The sequence below is a fragment of the Artemia franciscana genome, chromosome 2, assembly GCF_032884065.1.
Source record: "Artemia franciscana chromosome 2, ASM3288406v1, whole genome shotgun sequence".
In the NCBI taxonomy this organism is placed as follows: Eukaryota; Metazoa; Arthropoda; class Branchiopoda; order Anostraca; family Artemiidae; genus Artemia; species Artemia franciscana.
Genome location: NC_088864.1, coordinates 55,061,428 through 55,085,087, shown reverse-complemented (window position 1 = coordinate 55,085,087; position 23,660 = coordinate 55,061,428). Strand labels below are relative to the sequence as shown.

The following is a 23,660-nucleotide window of genomic DNA, read 5'->3' as shown; positions in this document are numbered from 1 at the left end:
AAAAACACAAAATTCTACATTTATGTAGATAGGAGCTTGAAAATTCTTCGTTAGTGTTCTATGATACGCTGAATCTGATGATGTGATTTTTGATAAGATTCTATGACTTTTAGGGGGTGTTTCCCCTATTTTCTAAAATAAGGCAAATTTTCACAGGCACGTAACTTTTGATGGGTAAGACTAAACTTGATGAAACTTAAATATTTAAAATCAACATTAAAATCCGATTCTTTTTATGTAGCTATTGGTATAAAAATTCTGTTCTTTAGAGTTTTGGTTACTATTGAGCCGGATCGCTCGTTACTACAGTTCGTTACCACGAACTGTTCGATAATATTTTTCCAATTAAGAATAACCGGGCTAATAGTTACTATTCCTGATACTATACCGCACTAGCTTATGAGCCATGTCAGCTTATAGGCTTCTTTTGATTATATCTATTATTTAGAGTGCTATACGCAAGAAATTACAGCAGTCAGTTACCGTTACTATTTTTTTTCATACCCCAAAATTACCTAGGCTAGTATTCTATCTATCCAAATTATTACCAGCCTGAGCGCTAAATTTTCCCTAACAAGATTTAAGTATTTTGTTTTTTTACGGGAAATCGTTTCTGTTATTTCTTGTAGCTTAAATAAAATTTACTTGAGTTACGACTATTTCCATCAGTCTGTTGACTAATACGCTACTTCTAAAGTTTTTGAATATATGTTGCTATAATGATATTCTGCACTTGTTGTTCAAAAATTTAGTAGCACTTTTTGTGTTATTAATGCCTTCCTAACCTAGCAAGATTAGATTACCCTGGATTTCAAAACTGACTTGAGGTTCCAGAGCTCGGCTGTGATGGCCCCACAAGAAGCCAGCGAGGCATATCTAGTTGGACTTCTTGAGGATACCTGCTTGTGTGTCATTCACGCCAAGAGTTTGACCATCATGCCTTTTTTTTTGAAAAAATCTGGTCAATTAACCAGCTTGAATAATGGTTACTTTTTTTTCAGAAAAGATAACTCTTCCTCAACAAATTTCAGGGAGAGAATATTAAAAGTACGGTCAGTTAAAGATGTGATCAAACTAATTTTCTTAGTTAGTGTGACCGGAAAAAAAAGACAAGAATGTATTGTTGTTAGTCGGTTTTCTGTAAATTTTACAGTCCAGATTATTTTCATTCTTTAAAATTAAGGAATCCCAAAACACCAGCGATATACTACTGGTAATAATAGTAAGTTATATTGTACCATTATTAAATTGGCTCCCAATATGGACATAAAATCTGGATTCCTAGACACAAAAGCAAAATGCATAGTAACAAAACGGTAAGACTTTATAGTTTGTCTGTCAAAACATCAATTAAAAGATTTTTTTGACGTACGTAACTGGGGTGGGTATCAATACTAGGTTACTTTATATTTTATATTTTAAACGATTTGATGGCAACAAAGGAAGTAATCCATTCACCCTTAACTTTGGTGGCATATAGAAGAAAATGGAGGAATTATAGTGTATCAGCTATTTAAATGGACCCAACATGTTTTGCTAAAAAACTTTTTATAAAGTAAGAAATCTAATGTTATTGATTTTATTAGCACGTTCCCTCTAGATGGGGTCAATCACTACACATTTGCTAGGCAATTATTTTTAATGTTTTTTATAGGAAATAACACAAAAGAGATTTTTTGGTAAAAATATAAAAAAGGATTTTTTTTTTTAATTTAGGAGGGGCAAATGCCACTCCCCATTTTGTGTAACTGAGACTGGGGTTAGAAGAATATACCACATCAGGTAAGTATATAGTTTTTTGTATTTTTTTCTTTTGTTTTTTACTTTTTTTTATACCCATTTTATTCAGGCAAATAATAAGGAAAAGGATGTTTTATTAAAGAGCTTACAAAAGAATTTGCACAATAAGGGACTTGCATACCGGCGCGTCTTTCATTTGGGATAAGCCACAGATAAATTGGAGCGCAGTGGGGTTGGGTCCGGTCAATATTATCATCGAGATATCATCAAGTTGGAAACCCTCTTCTTTTGACTTCTATGTCAATTAGGCTGTCTGTGTCCTCAAACTAAGGTCCTTTATTTTATACAGGAAAGCATTCAAGTTGGAAAAAGATCAAGATTGGCTATGCAAAGATTGTTGCAACCGGAGGGAAATACAATAGTCGCGCTGACCAAACTTTATTCTACTTTCTGTGATCATTCTGTCCTTTATGTGTCAGGTCTTTTCCCCCTTCTTAAGAAAGATAATTTAAAAAGAATCCGGATAAATTATTTCAAATTTTGCAAATTCTTCTGTAGCTTCTACCTTGGATAAAAAACCGGATTCTTGTTAGCAAATTTTCAGTTTCTGATATAAATTTAAAGTTGAAATTCTACAAAGAAAACTCTCCAACACAGCTTATGCGCGCTTATCCCCTCACCACCGTCTTATCCGTTTCTTTCATTGGTTTTGTGTGTATACTTGTTTTTCTCTTTGTTTTTTTATTATTTATTCTTGCTCCGCCGCATTTAATTTATTTACGTGTGGGTGGTAAATAAAGTATTATTATTACTAATATATTATCACAAAATAGCTCAATAAGATGACTCAATTGGTTTCCAAGTGGGTCTTGAATCCATGTAAATTTCTTGAAATTATTTGTTTGAAAGTGTTTCTTGATTTGTTGAAAAGCCGTGATCTCCAATAAGAGATTTTATGCTGCAAGACAAATTTATAATCTGGGAGATTACAAAATGGCTTAACAAGGCAAACAATTATCGGTATCATCTTCAATAATTTTAACATTCCATATCTATTTTCTTTTCTGTAGATATTTTCCAAAAAATATCGAAAATTGGGAATTTAAACAAACTTACAGAATTCTTTAGTTGAATATTCGGAGTACCCCTTCTGACGACTCTGTGGATCACGGTTTGAGAACCACTGCTAATAACAGTGAAAACTATAAGAGCATAAATGAGGCTAATAGAAATAATTTTAGCATTGTTCAGTTTACTTCAAAATCTTACCGTTTATTTCAACAATAATGTCAATATATGCTAGGAGAATTCATTTGTAATCCATAATCCCTGATCAATGAATCTATCCTTGTGATTGTTACTTAACCATATAGTTCACCGACGAAGGCCTTATTTTGAATGGGAATAAATAGCAGATTGTATGCATTTACTTTTTTGAAACTGTGTCTGTGCTAGTGTTCTTTTTGGGTTTTAACCCTTATCAATGGGATTCTTAAGGGTGTTTTTTTTTATAATTAGGTATTAGATGTGTTTTTTTTTCTTATTTAGAAATTAGATGGTGTTTTCTTTTTATTTAGGAATTAGATGGTGTTTTCTTTTTATTTAAGAATTGGATGGTGTTTTCTTTTTATTTAGGGATTAGATGGTGTTTAGGGATTTATGAAAGTGTTTTACATTCTTTTGTGATTTTTGTCAGCTTCAATGCTTTCCTGTACAAAACAGAGACTATAATTTGACGACACAAACAGCTTAATTGACCTAGAAGTCAAAAGAGGAGGATTTTGAACTCAATAATATCTCGATGACAATATTGAACAGACCCCATGGCGCGCAAATTTATCTGTGGCACATCCCAAATGAAAGACGTGGCGGTATGCAAGTCGTTTACTTTGTAAATTCTTTTGAAAGCCCTTAAACAAAGCATGCTTTTCCTTATTATTTACCTGAATAAAATGGGTATAAAAAAGCAGAAAAAAACAGAAGTAAGAAAATACAAGAAACTGTATACTTACCCGAGCTGCTCAACCGAATCTTGGTATTGGTTTTGAAATTTTGGAACCTCTTAGATTTTGCTGTAACTACTCTGTTTCTTTTTTAGCTTCAGTATGATATTGGAATTTTGGTCCAAATTTCACCGAGTCTCAAGAAGTTTGGGGAGCTGCACCGAATGGTGTGCGGACTCAGAACTTAGCTCAATTTAAATACGATGAGGTGTTTGCAAGACGTTGTTGTTTGTTGTTTTTCATTCTCCTCCCCCAAACGAATTGAGTCTGTAGCTTCTTCTGTGTTCTAATTCGCAGAAAGAACAAAAGCTGCTTCACTTTTGTGACATGAACCGGTTTAAAGGCATGATATGCTATTACCGGGTTTTATTGAGTACAACGACAGGTATCATGAAACTCAGACAAGGGAAAAATGAATGATACCGTTTATGGAACAAAAGATAAAAATTTGAAAAAGGACTTGTGATCACAAAGATTTTTGACTGTTGTTACTTGTGTCACGTTTTCCTGAAATTTACGTGTGTCATTATGTAGTAAGTACCTCTGAAGCTCTAAAGAGCTTTAACTGTCTCTTCTATTTATTGAGATTTGAACTATGCTTCACACCTTCACTCGGGGTGTTTTGAACAGATGATAAACTTTTTCTTGATAAGACAAATCGTCGCCAGCTGGCGATGCGCCGCTGGAGAAAAATGGGCTGCGTCTCTGTTTTCCTAAGAATCAGCTATTGGACACCGAAACGAAAACCGGCCCGTCATCGTGGTAGAACAAACGTAACTAGTCGATAAGTAAAAAGAATTATTTTAAACGTCAAATGAAGACACTTTAATATAAGTAACTGGTCTTCAGTTACAAAACAAATCATCTGAAACAGCTTCTTTAAGTGCTCTTTAAAGGCTTTATAAAAGGGATCTACCAGCGACTTGGAAAAAATAAGAAAATGGAGAGCTTTTATGGATTTTGGTCTCACGATTTCTTTTAGGGATTTTCTTACAAGTAGCCCTACTTTTGAGATTTTGAAAAGCGGAAACATTGTTCAGTGTTTCTCACTAAACTTGTTTCAAATCCAACATGAGTGGTGACATATCAGGGTTTTTTGATCTATCAAAGGAATGGAAGCCTCCTCCAAAAGTACTTGGGCGTTCAGTGAGGGTGATGCGACAAGAAATTTTGAAGGCAAATAAACAAACAGAATCAGATTGGGATGAAGCCCCTGTCTACTCGTCTACTGAATATGCTAGACAATACATTGAAGAAAATAACTTGGAGTATTTTAAGGTTGTCTGAGCTTACAGAGTGTAAATTTGTATTGTAAAGAAATATACAAATCTAGGGTAGGCCTAGTAGCTTTTCCATGGTTAATTTAGATTGTTTTTGGTAGTGCATGTCCATGGCTTCTTCAGAACTAAACACAATAGCATGAAATACACCTACATGACAGGTCTACACCCATTGAAATCTTGACAAAACAACAGTTTACCTTAATTTTCAGTTACCAGTTGCTTTTTCTCTGCCTTTAGTTCTGAAAATGTAATTCCTGTTATTTGAGTAGGCTAGAATTCTGGGTAAATTTATAGCAAACAGTATTACTGGCTTTTGTATAAAATGAATATACCACTCAATGCCTTTTTTTGTGCTCTTTACAAATATAATAATTGCTTCTACTGGAAATTCAGATTTAAGCACTTTTTGACCTCTTAAAAATGACCTAAATATGGGGTATAAAAAAGGCTTAAAACATTGGTCTGAAACTTTAAAACATTGGACTCAAACTTACCATTTCATTATAAATCTATTTTTTTAATGTTATATTATCCACAAGCACTGATTTTCCACAATTAAAATAGATAAATAAATTTTTATCAATGTTATGGCATTTTCTTCTTCCTTGTTGATAAAATTTCAATTATAGCATGCATTTTTGGTTGCTTTTTTAAAAAAAGGCACTTCTAAAGGCACTTGGTTTTCAATTTTTTTTTGCTGAAATTGCACACCTTTTGCTAAAGAGGGTGTAAACTTTCAGCAAAAATTTGTAGCAGCCAATTTCCAAATAACTCACTTATGAGATAGATATCTCCAATATTGCCTTTTCACATTATTTTCACATTAATTCACATAAATTTAACATCATTGAATTTTCACATTAGTTGGGAGGAGAGAGTAAAGCTCATTTTTGACAAAAATAAATGTTATATTTAGATTCAGGATGAAATTCTGATTTTAAAGATGTGTGCATTTTTTAGCCATCTTATCAGTGAGTTAATCAGAAATTTTGCTACTTTAGCCAGGAATGAAGTGAATGGATCATTTGATGCCTTTTTGTGCTCTTTTCAAATTCAATAATTGCTCATGGGGAAAATTCTATATTGAGCCCTTAAAGGGGCTAATGGGCTAAAACACCCCATAGTAACCAAAAGTTTTAAAACATGTCTAAAAAAACTGGCTAGTGAAAAAAATTGCCATTTATAGGTGATTTAGGAATGATAATTATTATTTTATTAGTCTTAATACTAAAAATCTCATTTTGAAAGCGAATGTGCAGGAATTTTTAAAAAGAGCCCATAACTCCTCTAAATGATCTCACTTTGGCTATGATTTTATTTTCAAAGAGCCTTTTTTTCAAACAGGTAGGGCTAAATCCACATTATTCCAAAAGTGCAAGATGGCTACTTTGGAATCAAGAAGGCATCTGATAGAATAATGTGAAACTAGGATTTGGCATTAGCTCAAAATTATTTTATAGTGTTTTGTTAAGTTGGAGGACATAGGGGAGGAAAGAAAAGCCCAACAGTGGTCAAATTCTATGGTAAGGATAGGGAGACCAAATTTATCATTACCCTCCCACCCCTAACCACAAATAGGGCATAGTTATTATGGTGTGGAGGCACCAGACCTTTATACAGGGATTGTGGGTTGTACCAACAAGGATTTTTTGTTAAAGTGAATGACAGGGCACTGGGCAACACTAATTCAAGAAGCCAAACCTCATCCCATTGACTAAGTAGATCAAGATTATTCTATAAAATATGATCTTCATGCTGTGAGGGGGTCCAATAAGTTTAAAGTTGTCTTTGCAGAGGATTAGTTTACTGCTGATAGTCAAAGGAGTATTGTTAATAAGGATATTAAAAAGTGTATGCCCCAATACACTTCCACTAAGGCATTCACTTAAAACTTGTTTTGAAGAGGTACAAATATAGGTACCAGAGCTATCAAATAGCCAAACATGAGATCTAAGCTGAAGAAAATCAAGGATCCAGAGCTTCAATTTCTCTTGAAACCTGGGTGCATACAGATTGACTGCAAATTGTTTGTCAAACAACTAAGAAAATTCAAGCAGAATCATGCCAGCAGGCATCTCTATCTAAGTAACTTAGTAGTATACTTATACAATTTTGGATGATTAGCATTAATAGATCTTCCAGAACAAAAGCATACTGCAACCTGTGCAAGAGATTATTTGCTTCAAGATGCTGGATAACTGCAAAATTGACATCCTTTCAAGAACCTTAACAAGCACAGATGTTCTTATAATTATTATTATTATGATGGGGTGAACCCACAATCCCTGGATCAAGGTCTATTGCCTCCACACCCCAATATCTCCAAAAGGCCACAAAGGTCCAGTATTTGCTTGACCCTACTTGGCAACGAATCATGTCTACCGTCCTTCAAGCTCTCCTATCTGGTCCAGCCTGAACTCCACAGTATGATTCATGCAATAAACAATAGGAATAGTTTATTTATCACAATAACACATAAGAAAAATTAGAGCAATATAAAACTGAGGTATGGATTATATTTCAAGCCATTAATGGAAATGAAAATTCTGAAAAAAAGATCTGGTAATGAAAGCTATTATTCCACTAAACTTGGCATGACTGAGAGTTTGGAGTAGAACTTCTCCTCCAAGCTCAAGAAAGCAAAAGTTTTATTTTTTCATTGTGAAGAAAAGTTGCTAATGCATCATTACTCTTTGGGATTATCTTTTGAAAAAAGTAATTGGGCAGGTAGGGACAGGAATCTATTTAATAGGGGGGGGGGGTGAGTTTTGAAAATTTTGGAAATGGTAGTTTAAACAAAACAAACAAATTAAGAAACTAGAGGTAGTTCAATATGAGTTTGAGATTCAGAGAATGTCTGAAAGGGTAGCAGTACATAAAAGTTCAATGCTAATCTCTGGGCAAGATTTCCAGCAGTAAGTTCTCCTGAGACAATTTCCTGTGACATTTGAACATAGTTGGCAACATTTTTATTTAGCAATTTAACAATAAAACACACACACACACACACACATATATATATATATATATATATATATATATATATATATATATATATATATATATATATATATATATATATATATATATATATATAAAAGTTCGTCTACTAAATATTTACTTATTCCATTTAGTTTTCCTTAATACAAATTCACTCAATTAAAAAGCTCTCGTTCTGTATACAAATTTGAACCTTTTTAATTTGTTTTTTTTTTCTCTACTGCAGTACTTCAAATTCAAGGAACTACTGTGTCCCTATTTTTGGATGTTTTCAATTAAAAGTCTATCAATTATTTGCATATTCTGTTTAGTCTTCCTTAATACAGATCCACTCAATTAAAAAAGCTCTCACTCTGTATAAAAATTTGAATCTTTTAATTTTTTTTTCTGTACTTTAGTACTTCAAATTCAAGGAACTACTGTGTCCTTATTTTTGGGTTTTCTAATTGAAGGTCTACCAACTATTTGCATATTCCGTTTAGTTTTCCTTAATACAAATCCACTCAATTAAAAAAGCTCTAGCTCTGTATAAAAAATTGAACCTTTTTAATTTGTTTTTTTTTTCTCTACTACAGTACTTCAAATTCGAGGAACTACTGCGTCCTTATTTTTGGATGTTTTTTTTTCTATTTCTAAAGCAACCTCATCTGAGAACTGTTGGCTCTCCTGACATAGACTGGTTTTGGTCTCTTTACATAGAAACTTTTTTTTTACTGGAATTGATGCCTGTCATCTAACCTCAATTAGCTTTACCGTTTTCCCTGACATATAATTTACCATTGGCTTTGCAGGAGCATAGCTGATAACATCTCTTCAATGTTGTCCTGAAATTGTTTCCATAGGGTGATGGGACCTTCATCACAGTCTGTCAGGCCTGCAAACTGGTCTTGAAATTTCAGGCAGAAGTATTCTTTCATTGTTTATATTTTTAGTTTATCCATGTCTAACTTCCTTTTTGGGGGGTGTCTTTTCCTCTTGCTCAACTTCAGAAATATCTTTGCATCTATAAGTGTATGATAAGTTCTAGGTTTTGAGCCAGGGCACGCTCCTCTATAAGCTCCAGAATTGATAAATGAGGAGCGCCAATGTTGACGGATTAATATGTGATAAATTTGGGCAGCTGTAGATCCAACATTTGAGCGCCAAGTTAGCCATTGAGAGGGTTTGCACTCGAACAAGGTGATGGTGATGATGAAGCTATAGAATACTGCAAACCGGGGTAGTCTATCCCATTGGAGCACCACTGGAAGTAAGTGAACGAACCAACAATATCATGAACATTGGGGTCTGTTGGGTAAGCCTGATTGTTCCCAATCACATGCTAAAATCAGGAAGTCTCATTTGGAGCATTTCTGAACTCTATAGATCAGTGTAGAAGAAGTCCTTATCAGCATATGTTGCCACTCTTGTTGGTGTGTAAACAGCATGACGAAAATGTTGGACAGTATTTCTTTCAGTCGTAATCTGGCTATTATCTGGTTCACTGGATCCCATGCAAGATCCATGGTTGCCCCATCTGTTGTTTGTACCAGAAATGAGGAATAACTACCAACTTTTAGAGTCACGGGCTGGTATGATTTCTTGCGACCATCCTTTCAATCTTGTCTCCACCTGACAAAAAAATTATGCTTGGTAGTGATTCATATCCATAGCCATCACTAGCCTTCCTGAGGGAAAGGCTTTAAGTTGCGCAATTTGCCCGTTTTTCACATTAAGTATTTGTTATTGGGAAATATATGGAATAGTTTATGAAGGGGAGATTTCTGTCTGGAGGAGAGGGATTTCCACCAAGACAACTTCCATGCCGAGTAAAATTTCCGATGGAATTTTCAAGGGAAAATTTTACACGGGGGAGGGTAGGGGAATTTGCTGACTTGATTTGAAAAACAACCAGAAATTCAATAAGAAAAACAGGTTTTTCAACTGAAAGTAAGGAGCAACATTAAAACGCAAAACGAACAGAAATTATTCTATATATGAGGGAGGCTACACATTCCCTCCAAGATTGTTTCGTCATATTTCTTTGATGAGAAGTGTTTTTAAATAACTTTAAAACTTTAGCGTAAAGAGCAATGGTCAGGGAATGGGCAACCACCTTATGTATGCAATAATTTTTGTACATTTTAAGTTTTAACATTACTTCTTACTTTCAGTTGAGAAAACTTGTTTTTTTTTTATTTCTTTATTAAAAAGAACAAATTATGTTAACATTTTGCCTCTTTTTAAAAGGGTTTACTGTCTGCACCTTGAACGTTAGTGGACTGCATGGGGCCCACTGCTTATTTAGACCTTAACCGTGTGTATTTAGATTTTGAAAATATGTAGACCCCTTGACTGTTAGTCTTAAACTGCATAAGTTGTCTGCCTTACAATAAATGACTTGTATCATTAGGAATAATACTCGCATCATAGGGGTCACTTCAAAAATAATGATTTAATCACGTTTCCAAACATAACAAATCAAATTGACATATTAACCCCCGTGTTGAGTCTGCCAGAGCTAGTTGGTTTGCTGAATGCACTGTTAAATTAGGGCGAGGAAAACCATGTTTTCAAGAAAATTAAATTCTTTGTATCCTTAAAAGAAGAGGAACAAAAGAGATATCAAAGTAACTTTCTTGTACATTTGTGTTCTAGGATCGAAGGACTGATTCTACTCGTTATGAAAATACTGCTATGGAAGCCGTTTCTGAGTTTGTTTCAGTCTCTTGCTTGGAGGTAGATGAAGATTTCGAAGAAGAGAATTCCTCAAGAGTGTACAATAACTATGATTTTGGAATAAGAAACCCTGAATCAGAGAAACTTGAAATTTTTAAGCAAAAAGAGCCGATTTTATCTGCAGTCAGTAAGAACCAGGTAATTTTTTCTAGAGTTTATCTAATAGTCATAACTTCAAATTTGAAAGTGATGCCTAAAACATACAAGTGTGCACTTGCATTTTTGTAAATAATCTTTTAGGCCACATTGCCTTTCCATTTACAATTGTAATGAAGATATATTAAAAAATGGAAACAATATTTTAATGAGACAGAAAAGAACTTTTTAATACAAATAATAATAGGAGTCCTAGTACTTCGGCTTCATATCCGAAAAATTTTACCAATGAAAAAAAAACTAGCCTAAAAACAAACAAAAACAAACATCTAGCCTAAAAAACGAAAAAAATAGCCCATAAGCATATTAGGAGAAGCATTAGAGACGCTAATCAAAAAAAAGAAAAAAAAGAAAGGAAAAATTCAAATTTAAACTAAATCCAATGTATGTGGATTTATTATTAATAATATGTATTATGTATCCCCAATGTATGTGGTGAGGTCCTTAGTGGTGTTCTTTTGGAAGGCTGCTGGGGAAGGGGGTGTTCTTTATTTAAAGAAATAAGCTGCAAGAAAGCAAAATACACAGCTAATCAACTCCCGTTTTAATTGTGTGTTGTTAAAGCTTTTAACCGTGTGAGGCTTTTGCTAGTAGTATCCCTTCAGTAATTTTAAGGATGCCTGTAGCTGCTATTCTTTTCTCATTTTAATGATTTAAGATGACGAAGAAGGTTTAACGGCTATTCCCTCAGGGCAAGACGTAGGTGCATATTACGTACTAGGGAATGTTTTCTTCGAGATCAAGGTGCATTTTATGTAATAGAGAATGTTTTCCTTGAGATGTAGGTGTTAATTACGTAATAGTTTCTTTGATTGTTCAAAAACCGACAAGGGCGAGGAAAAAAACATCAGGAGCCTGCTAGTGTGGACCCTTCAAGATGTCGGACCCTAGCAACCAATTCCAACGGGGGGCTCCCTAGCGAGTAATTACATTGGGGGTCTAGCAACCAACCCCACCTGGGGCCCCTAGCATCCAATTTCACCAGGGGGTCCAAGCAAGCAATTCCACCCAGCAGATGCTATGGGTTTTGTTTACTTTTGGTTGTTACATAATGAGGTTTGCTTGCTATGTAATAGGACTTGTTAAGAGTCCATTATGTCAAACGGGGGATCCTCGGCTGTAACTGAGGGGGACACCCACGTGGGTGTTACGTAATGACGGTGCGGGATGTGACGCAATCTAGCGTGACTTGTTTCTTCAGGGCCTGAGAGGACCCCCACTTGTAACTTTGAGGACACCTATGTGGGGTGCTATGTAATGACAATGCACACATGGATTATTACATAATACTTTTAGAGATTTTATTTTCTTTCGAGGCGTTTTTCTTTTTTTTTTCTCAGGGAATCTTTGAATTCTAAAGATTTTTTGTCCGTATTAGGATTCAAAAGAGATAGGGCTGCCATGCAATGGAGCGCTAGACAGGTGACTACGAAAGCCTTTCTAATATTATGATTTGGGGAATACTTTCTACATGATAACCTATTGAACACAAGGAGAATCCATTGTGGTGCTTACTAGAATGATTAAATTGTTGACATGTTTCCAACCCTTTCGAAATGAGAGCACACGAGCATCCCAATGCTATTGATTTTTGGTCTATTAGATGCAGCTAGTTGTAACAGCGCTATTAATTTTCTAATGTGACCTAGACAGGTTAAGTTAGCTACTGAATCAGCGAGATGTTACGTAGCATTGGCTTTATATATTCTATTGTGTAAATGATTAAAGTATAACAGTTCAAAATAGGGCTGAAACCTTTTAATCGACAGTGAACATATATAAAATTTTTTACCTGGATATTTCGAACACATATACAGTGTTCATCATCAGCAGTAAAACTAAAAGACATCAATTAAAACAAACAAAATTTATACCCAATAAACTAATTACATATAGTTTATTGCTCTTATTTTTTTCAATGCAACAACAGAAGCAAATCTCCTTAACTTTTTCGGTTCAGGTTCATTAGATTTATCTGACAAATCAGGTGGACAGAGGTCATAGCTCTTAGGTGAGGTGAGACACACTTTATCTGACCTCAGTAAATTATCATAGATTGAATTCAATCCAAATTCACCTTTATCTCTGTTTATGGAATTATTCTTGAATAATGTTTTTTTTTAATTTCAATTGTTTCCCTGAAAATTTGCTTTAAACCTTGGTCCTTAGAAATCAAAGAAACATTTTCAAACAAAACAAAATGATTTGGATAATTATAAATATGTTCCAATAAAGCTGATGTGAAATCCTGAAATTTTGCTTTAAGGACGATGAAATAGAATTATGATGTTGTGTTAATCTCATTTTTAAATTCTGGTTAGTATGTCCTGCATAAGAGCTTCCACAGTTACATGGGATTTTATAAACCCCACTTTGCTGCTCTACGGAAGTTCGATCCTTTCCAGAATTTAAAAAACTAGCCGAAGTATTACTACCTCTTAAAGCTACCTTTAGACTATTATTTTGTAGAATTCTTTTAAGTTTTTCACTCAGCCCTGGAGCATATGGTAAAGAACAAAAAACACCTTTCTTTTCTGTTGTTTCTGGAATATCGTTAGAAAATTATAGACATTTTTTCCTTCTTTTCTAAAAAGTCTGGTCAATTAATCAACCTGGATAATGGTTACTTATTAAAATTTCTTTTTAACAACAATAATTCCCCCTGAATAAATTTTGGAGAACAAATTCTAAAAATGCGGTCAGTTAAAGATATGATTAAACCTATGTTTACTTGGCGAGCATGACCAGAGAAGAACGACTAAAATCTATTATTGCTAGTAGGTTTTCTGTAAATTTTAAATCCAGACTATTTTCGTTTTTTAGAAGAAGAACATCCAGAAATGAAGTTTCTTATCCTCTTCTAATTCTATTGTAAAAGATGAAATTCTATAGATAAAATATGTTATCTATGTGTAAATGATTGCGTGTTGAAGTTTTATCCTGGAACAAGAAATCTAAAGAATATAGGGTAGAGGGGGGCCAAACCGTACGATCTTAGGTTTTTGACCCCAATTTAGGTTCTTCTAAAGATATAAACTTCGCTTTTTATATGTTCAGAAAGCTTATTTATTCATCTTTCTTAGGAATTTTTTTCAATGACCTCCGTCAAGTCATTTCTCAATGAGACTCAAAAACGTATGACCTCTTCAAGCGTCCGAAGTTGAACGCACCGTGGGACGACATCAGACACATGCGAAGCATTTCTGGACATCTATTAATTAACGATTCAAACAGTGTATTCAGATAATATAAAAGTAGCAGAGTTTACTGGAATGTCAAAAGAACCCTAAAGGCATTTTCTAGCACTTCACATCATTATTTTATAGCATAGCGAGACAAGTCACACCCAAATACAAACCCTTTGACTGCTCGCCCTGTCCCTCCGGCAGCAAAAGGAGTTGGCAGCTTCATAATTATATCGTGAAAATCAGTTTCTGCGCAATCGGGACATTTTGGGAAGATGAACTTTTCGCTAGATTTGCGGAGGTACTTTATTTTAATTAATCTGCCACTCACTTTTCCAGTCTCACCAATATAGTAAACAGCGGTGTTTGGTTTCTTTCCCACTATAAACCTCACAAGCACAAAATTTCCTGGAGAAAATTCTTCGTCAGTCTCAAGTTCACTGATGCTTCCAATGTGCGCAACATGAATGACATCTAGCGGCGATTTTCTGAATGGATAAGTTCAAGGACTTTGGACGAGAGGTCCAATGTACGGTTTCAACCACTTACGGTTTCGCCCCCCTCTCCCCTAGGCTTTTCTACCTACAAATTTTATTAATAAAAACAGATTTACAAGCACTATTAAAACATTGAAAAAGCAACACTAAAACACTGTTAAAACACAACAAATGAAAAAGCCAAACATGAAAAAAAACTTATAAAGGATAAAGTATAAGCAGAAAAACCATAAATTAAAGAAAGGTGGAACCCTAGCAACCAATTCCAGGGAGGGGAGGGATGGAGGGTTGATATTAGAGATAAATTTAAGTCATAGTAAGAGGTATTTCTGAGAGGTCTTAATGAAAATGTATCGTTTCTATTGCTCTATTAGACGCACATGCAAGAAAAAAGAGACACATTTTTTTTGCACTCGGTTGTTTCTGAGAGGTTTCAATGAAAATTCCACATTTGTTTGAGCCAAGTATGCATATTTCACAGCACCTTGACAATATGTGGCTGGCCCGCCCCCTAGCAACCAATTCCAGAGGGAGGGTTGATATTAGAAATAAATTTAAGCCATATGAAGAGGTATTTCTGAGAGGTATAAATGAAAATCCATCTTCTCTATTGCTCTTCAGGCGCAGCTGCAAGAGAAGAGACACATTTTTTGCAGTCGGTTATTTCTGAGAGGTTTTAATGAAAATGTTTCTTTGAGCCAAGACTATGCATATCTTACGCCACCGTGACGGCCATCCCTTAGCAACTAGTTTCAGAGGGGAGGCTTGTTATTAGAAGTAAATTTAAGCCTCATTAAGAGTTGTTTCTCAAAGGTCTTAATGAAAATGCCGCGTTTTTGAGCCAAGACTATGCATATTTCTCGTCACCGTGATAATATGTGGCTGTCCCACCCCATAGCAACTAGTGCCAGAATGTGTCTGTTATTAGAAATAAATTTAAATTAATATTAGCGTTATTTCTGAGAGTTCTTAATGAGCATACCTAATTTTTTGACTCGGTGTTATATTTCAGTCCCCCCCACCAGCTCAAAAGTTCTTTTAACACATCCCACCTTAACTTTAAGCTGTAGAACATGTTATTTTAAGCAATTCAAGCCACCTTGGCAATATGTGGCTGTCCTGTGGCATCCCAGTAATGCATATTGCCATTCCCATGGCTTTTTCCAGATGTTTTTATAAAAATCACGCAGTAAATCTATTGGTTCATGTTTTCGCAAACCAACCTTCCATTATACACCATGTCAATTCACACCACCGTGCCACACGATTACTGGCCCCCTTGCACTCTTTGGCACCCCTTCATTATTCTTAAGGCATTTTCTGGGTGTTTTCTTGTTAAAAATCATGCATTTTATCCAGTGGTTCGTGTTTTCCCAAGCCAACCCTCCATGATACACTACCTCAATTCACGCCACTGTGTCAAACTATTACTGGCTCTCTGGCACCCTATAGCACCCTTTCATCATTCCTAAGACATTTTCCAGATATTTTCATGATAAAAATATGATTTAAATCCAATGTGTCATGTGTTCGCAAGCCGACCCTCTCTGATACACCATGTCAGTTCACGCCACCATGCCAGACTGAGACTGCCCTTCCGGCACTCTCTAGCATCCCTTCATCATTTCTAAGTCATTTTCGAGATATTTTTCAGTATAAAATCATATATTAAATCTTTTGGTTCATATTTTCGCAAGCCACCCCCAAAGTGATATACCATGTCAATTAACGCCACCGTGCCCCATCATTACTGGACTTCTTGGCTCACTCTGCCACCTGCTCATCATTCCTAAGATATTTTCCAGGCACTTGTTACAAATTATACATTAAATCCATTGGTTCATGTTTTAACAAGCCACCCCCAACGTGATACACCATCTCAATTCACGTCACTGTTTCACACTATGACTAGCCCTCTGGCACCCTCTAAAACCTCTCAACATTCCCAAGACATTTTTTTTAGGTATTTTCTTGTTAAAAATCATAGATGAAACCCATCGGCTCATATTTTTGCAAGCCACCCTAAACAAAGTACATGATCTCAAATCACACCTCTGTGCCACACTATGACCCATCCTCTGACACAGTCTAGCACCTCCCCCCAGTATTCCTAAAACACTTTCCATATGTTTTATTGTTAACAATCATGCATTAAATTCTTTGGTTCATGTTTTCGCAAGCCAACCCTCCGTGATACACCCTGTCAATTCACACCAACATGTCACACTATTACTGTTCCTCTGGCACTTCCCTCGTCATTCTTAAGACATTTTCCAGATATTTTCGTGTTAAAAATAGGTTTTAAATCTAATGGTTCATGTTTTTGCAAGCCACCCTCAACATGATACACCACATCAGTTGACGGCACTGTGTCACACTATGCCACCCTCCCGCGCACATTATTATACGTAAAGCATTTTCATATATTTTGCTAGAAAAACAACTTTATAAACTAAAAATGGCCATCGTTTTCATTTGAGCTGTGGAAACTTGCCATTTCATTGTTAGATTGCAATGTTTCATGGTAATTCCTAGTCGGTGGCACTCAATGGCTAGCATATGACACCCTATGGCGTGCATTATCACAAGTAAAGCATTTACAGACATTCTCCTACAAAAACAGCCGTTTACACTGGAAACGATCATTTAAATTTAAAGTAAAATTCCTAATAGTGTTTCTTCTGTTGACGCCTAGCAATTGATGTCTCTCGCAAAATTTGTACATTTATTTTTCTCCTCGTAAAACCGGTTTTGTTCATGGAACTTTTTGCGTGCTGATTTTTGTTCATGAAACTTAATTTATCGTGATATCTTTCTTCGTGAAACTTGTTTTCTTTTGATTTATTCTTTTGTGAAACTTAATCTATTATGATATTTTTCTTCGTGAAACTTGTTGCATGTTTTTTTCTCTTCGTGAAACATGATGCGTGTTGATTTTTGTTCGTGAAACTTGTTCCACGCGGATTGTTTCTTCAAGAAACTTAATATGTCTTGGTTTATGTCTTCGAGAAACTTGTTATATTTTTATTTCTTCTTCATGAAACTTGCTGCATATTGATTTTTTTGTATTCTTCTTGGAAAATGATGCCTGTTGGTGTTTTCTTCTTGAAACATGTTGCATGCTGATTTTGTTCATGAAACTTGTTTCTTGTGGATTATTTCTTCAAGAAACTTAATGTATCTTGATTTTTGTCTTTTATAAGCTTGTTATATTTTTGTTTCTTCATGAAAATTGTTGCTGTTGTTTTTCTCTTTGTGAAACTGGTTTTGTTCATGGAACTTCATGTTTCATGGTTTATCTTTTTGCGAGCCCCCCCCTCCCACGTGATACGCCATCTGGATTCACGCCACTGTGTCACGCTTTGACTGGCCCTCTTGCACCTTCTAGCACTCCTCGTCATTTTTGAGACATTTTTGAGATATTTTCTTGTTAAAAATCATGCATTAAATCCAGTTTTATATTTTTGCAAGCCACCCTAAACATAATACACAATCTCAATTCATGCCACCGTGTCACGCTGTGAATTCTCCTCTGACACAGTCTAGGACCCCCTGAGCACTCCTAAGACACTTTCCAGATATTTTCCTCTATACAATTATGCATTAAATCCATCGGTTCATGTTCTCACAAGCCAACCCTCCGTGATACAACATTTCAATTCGCACCACCGTGACACACTAATACTGTCCTACTGGCACCCTCTGGCACCCCTCATCATTCACAAGACATTTTCTGGATGTTTTCTTGTTAAAAATATGTTTTAAGTTCGATTGTTCATATTCTTGCAAGCCGCCCTTAACATCATACACTATATAAATTCACGTCACTGTGCCAAACTATGCCACCCTCTGGCGCACATTATCAAAACTAAAGCATTTTCACACATTTTCCTAAAAACAACAGCTTTATAAACTAAAAATGACCATTGTTTCTATTTGAACAGCCGAAACTTGCCATTTCATTTTTAGATTGCAATGTTCCATGGCAATTACCAGTCTCTGGAATTCAGTGGCTAGCATATGGCACCCTCTTGCTTGCACTATGACAAGTAAAGCATTTACAGACATTATCCTACAAAAAAAAACCGTTTACACTAGAAACGATCATTTAAACTTAAAGTAAAATTCCCAATAACGTTTCTTCTGTTGACGCCTAGCAATTGCCGCCTCTCGCGAAACTTGTACATTAATTTTTCTCCTTGTAAAATTGGTTTTGTTCATGGAACTTGTTGCGTGCCTATTTTTTGTCCATGAAACTTAATTTTTCGTGATATTTTTCTTCGTGAGAATTGCTGTATGTTGATTTATTCTTTCGTGAAACTTAATTTACTATGATATTTTTCTTCGTGAAACTCTTTGCACGTTGTTTTTTCTTCGTGAAACATGATGCATGTTGGTTTTTGTTCGTGAAACTTGTTCCATACGGGTTATTTCTTCAAGAAACTTAATTTATCTTGGTTTATATCTTCGGGAAACTTCTTAGATTTTTATTTATTCTTCACGAAACTTGACGCATATTGATTTTTCTCTTCTTGAAACTTGTAGATAGGTTTTTCTCCTCGTGAAACTGGTTCTTTTCACTTTTTGCGTACTGATTTTTGTTCCTGAAACTTAATTTATCTGGATATTTTCTTTGTGAAACTTGTTGAATGCTGTTTAATTCTTTCGTGAAACTTAATGTATTTGGATTTTTTATTTTCCTTGTAAAATGATGCCTGTTGGTGTTTTCTTCGTGAAACATGTTGCATGCTGATTTTGTTCATGGAACTTGTGTGGATTATTTCTTCAAGAAACTTAAAGTATCTTGATTTATGTCCTCGAGAAGCTTGTTATATTAAATTCTAAGATTTATATGTATTCCCCATTATATTCCCACCTTCCTCCTAAATCTTAGTTTAACTCTTTAAAGTAAGGTTGGCCAATTAATGCTAAAACCGACGAATGACTAATGCACGTCTTGATGGGATAGGACCGACATTGTCTGCACGTTAATTAGCTACTCATTTTCGTATCCCTTGGTCAGGTTTTCTTCAGTTAAATAAATGAAGCCATGGATTAAATAGCAAAAAGTAGACTTAAGCTGTATTGAGAATCAAATTGAAAAGGAGGGAATCTAATCCTACATGCTTATTTCAGTGGATTTAGAGTTTCTAAAATTTAATCAGCAATTCGGCTTCAAGAAAGGAGTAGGCCACGACCATGTTCACCATTTGATTGCTAATTTTCTTCTACATGCTCATGAAAACAATGTGGTATTATATTTTGCTGGGTTAGACGTATCTAGAGCTTTCGACACGGGTATACATCCGCATATATTATTGACTGCTTATGAGCGTGGAGTTAATGTTTCTGTCATCAAATCGATACGTGATGTGTAGAAAAAGCTAAATCCCAGAGTTAAGGTCACCATCTCACCTGGTATGGTGGAACTCACTCTTTCAATTCCAGTAAAAAAAGGGTATTAGACAGGGCGCTGTTACTTCTCCGCTCCTGTTTAATAATACTGTCACTGTGCCACAACAGAACGGTCTGACCACATGTATATTTTAAGGTATTGATGTTTCGCTAGCTAAATATGCTGATGACATCCTTTTTATTGGTAGAACAGCCTTTGGAATTGAGGAAAATTTTTGAATTCTCGACCGATTCGTTTTCTCGGGAGTAAAAACGAATCGGTCTTCGATTTAATAAGAGTAAGACTGAGTTTCTGGTGTTCAATCAGCGTTCAGATTGCCCGACAAATGTTCCGTTAGGTGAATATTTTATTAAAGCACAAGATACACTGACTTATCTTGGTGTACCGACTGGGCCAAATCTTCGTGCCACGCGTTAACTTTTGAAAGATTCTTCTTTGCCAGAAAATCTAGGGATGCTTACAGTTTACTAGCTGCGTTAAAGATTAAATTTAATTACCGTATCTTAGCTAGCGTTTATAATACATTTGCTGTTCCGCATCTACTCGCCTTTGTACCATTTTAGTCTCTTCTTACCGCTTCAAATATTTGGGATATACGGAGATATTAAGTGTTTCTACAAGTAAGCGAAATATTTGCTACGGCTATTTCCCTGGACTAACAAGAGCTCCGTATCCTCGGGGTATGGAGTTGCTAGTCCAGTGTCCGCAATGCAGAAAAAAAACGAGAGATATCACAGGCAGATTATTGGTGAAGGCACCGCTGAAATTGCCCTTCGTTGATAATATGTCTGGTCGTACAAGTAATCGTCTTATTTGTATTTCTTTTCCTGTCAGTTCTTCTTTGTTTTGGCTTTTTTTGCATTTGTCAAAATTTATTTGTTTATTTCCCTTTTCTTTCTTTATGCTCCATCAGTGTTGTATTTTGAATTTATGATGGGCAATAAATTGATGCATACATACATACATATTGTAATTGCTGTCACTATTCTTCGAACTATTCAAGTGCATATTTGTCCGAGAACTTCAGTCTACATAAGAAAATACTTGAAAAGCGTAGGCTACTTGCACACAAGCTGGGGGCATATGAGGATTACTCCTGATATTATGCTAAAGGATACCTCTCCTTTTTGAGAATAGCCTAATGGATTGTCTGTTCTCTTTAGAGGCGAATTGTAGCAGTTAAGGCCATCCTTTGCTGAGCTATAGGATAAACAAACAGTAAATGGTCTTAAAGTCAAGTTCATTTTCCACTACCAGTGTAATATCTTTCTCAAACTCAGCAAAGCTTTGTGAAAATACCATAAATTAGTTGGGCTCACTTTTTTCCAAATGTCAGAATCATCCATAGGAAAGCTTGATGAAGCACTAGCCATTTAATGCTGAAATTAATGCTGAAACTAGCTAATGTTTCAGCCATTTAATGCTGAATGTTTCAGCCATTTAATGCTTCAGCCATTTAATGTTTCAGCCATTTAATGCTGAAACTATCTTTTCATAGTGATATGTGCTGTTCTGTTTGTTGTGTTCACAGGCACTCTCTACTATGTGAGTGTCCTAGAACTGGAAGAACTTTTGAAATTTTAAGAATAACAAGTGTGATTTGTTCACCTTTCTTTTAGTTCTAAAGAAACTACTCTTGGACCAAAAATTTAATCCTAATACGATTTTATCTCGTGCTCATCAGTCAACTGCAACTATGATAGCAGTTGGCTGGCCAACTGCTATTCTCTAAACAATGTGCCTATTATTTTTTCGGATAATAGCGTGTTCTTTTGTGCACATGGTTAAAATCTTTTTCTTTGCGAGGGGAGGGTGGTATTTTCTCTGAACTCACTTAGGATTCTGAAACTACGTTCACGGTCTTTTTTAGAAAAAAAAGTAAAAAAAAAATTTGGGGTTCTATATTTTCCTTGAATTTTGGTAAGATTTGTCCCGCATAGTCGAATGGGTCAAATTTAAATGCAATCCTCTGTTTATAATTTGTGTTATTATTATTTTTCGGCTTTAATTCCCTTCTTTTTTCAGGTTGTGATTGTGGAAGGATTTACTGGTTGTGGTAAGACCACCCAAGTGCCTCAGTATATATTAGATGACTGTTACGAGAAAAGAAGCTTCTGCAATATTTTTGTTACACAACCGAGACGTGTCGCTGCCCTTAGTATAGCTGAGCGGGTTTGTGATGAAAGAAAATGGGATCTTGGCAAAGTTGTTGGGTATCAAGTATGAAATTTTCTTTTGCCTTTTAGCTTTATTTATGCAACAATCATCGAACTTGTTTTGATTCATCAGTTGCTCAGTCTTTTTTCTGTCAAAGCCATGTAAACGCAACAACATATCATTTGGTATGAACACATGTTACAAACTTGAGTATAATTTCGTTATAAAAGTTATAATCCTTTCATATGTTTATTCTCCAGTTAAATTCCTGATTTTTTTTCTTCTGAATTTGAATGTGTCCGACCTTTCTCTTCAGTAACACTCATGGCACCGTCAATTTTCTGATGTTATGCGCTAGTCGTGGGAAGAAGGTGGCTTTTAGCTGTATATTAGAATGGTGGTACTCAAAAAGTCTAAAAAGTGGTTGCCGGGTGGATGTCACATAGCAACTTTTACAATCTGCAGCTAAGGTGAACTTTCATCTCAGAATTTTATTTCACAAATGCTCCAACACCCCTTTCCCCTGAAGGATATCCCATGCCCCTTGAATTCTTGGGTGTGGACCATATCGAAAGCTGATAAGGCAGACATTTGAAAGGCCCGTCGCCGGTGTTCATGAAAGACCCGCGATCGGCTATAGTTGTTCAAAGTCACCAAGAGACTTTCATGATCTTTTCTTATCTCGTCCTCAACTACTCAGAAAAATTTATTGTTAAAAGGTGCAATGACTAACTTTTGAGTAGCCAAGATGTTCTATATGCTACTGTGTATTTCTGTTGCATTAGTCGCTTTATCTGCTTATAGAACATTTTTTTTATTGTTTCTCCATGCCTAACAAATAAGTCTCCCAAAAAGACATAAAGCATCCGATTCTACGCAAATACGCTATGACTTTCGGGGCACTGTGTAATTATTCTTCAAATAATTAAACCTTCCATCCAGCAGAAATTCGCAGTAACCTGTGTGGCACTCTATATTGTATTCCGGAATTCAGATCCACCAATAGACAGGAAATTTTATCTAAACTGTAGATTGGAGAAAACGCATGAAAAGCATTGAAATTTGCAATTAGTTCAGTTAGAAGTTCCCAAATAATTCTTGAAATTAAATACATCAAACATAAAACTGAATAAACATTACTGCTGCTACTAATAATTCATGGTAGCATAAAGCCAACTGAGGCCAAAATAGCACAAAACCATGTTAGTTCCTTTGCTACATCTAGCTTAAGGGGTCACCACTCCCTCAGAGATAATGTATTGTAGTGGACAGGTTTCAAGTATGTAAATATTTAGCTCTGAAAACAATCATGTGAATTGGTACACCGGGTACCTGAAGCCATTCTACTCAGTGAATCTTTCTCATCATACGGTTGGTAGGTTTTATTAAATTTGTGACGAATTTTATCCGTGTTTTGGTAAGTCAACCGTTTTTGTGTCGCAACACGAGGATTGAGATGAAACTTTCAAACAAGGTCTTCTTTTTATTTGGGGGGGGGGGGAGAA

General features: G+C 35.4%; 1 protein-coding gene across 1 annotated transcript in view; it reads left to right on the top strand.

The window, feature by feature from the left end:
* The first annotated feature begins 4,737 nt into the window (after window positions 1–4,737).
* The window catches only part of LOC136043789 (probable ATP-dependent RNA helicase spindle-E), a 129,743-nt gene continuing 110,820 nt past the window's right edge, over window positions 4,738–23,660 (top strand). The window contains exons 1-3 of the mRNA XM_065728706.1: window positions 4,738–5,021; window positions 10,664–10,882; window positions 22,024–22,218. Coding sequence (XP_065584778.1) covers window positions 4,815–5,021; window positions 10,664–10,882; window positions 22,024–22,218 — 621 coding nt within the window. The 5' untranslated portion in view covers window positions 4,738–4,814. The remainder of the gene's footprint in view (window positions 5,022–10,663; window positions 10,883–22,023; window positions 22,219–23,660) is intronic.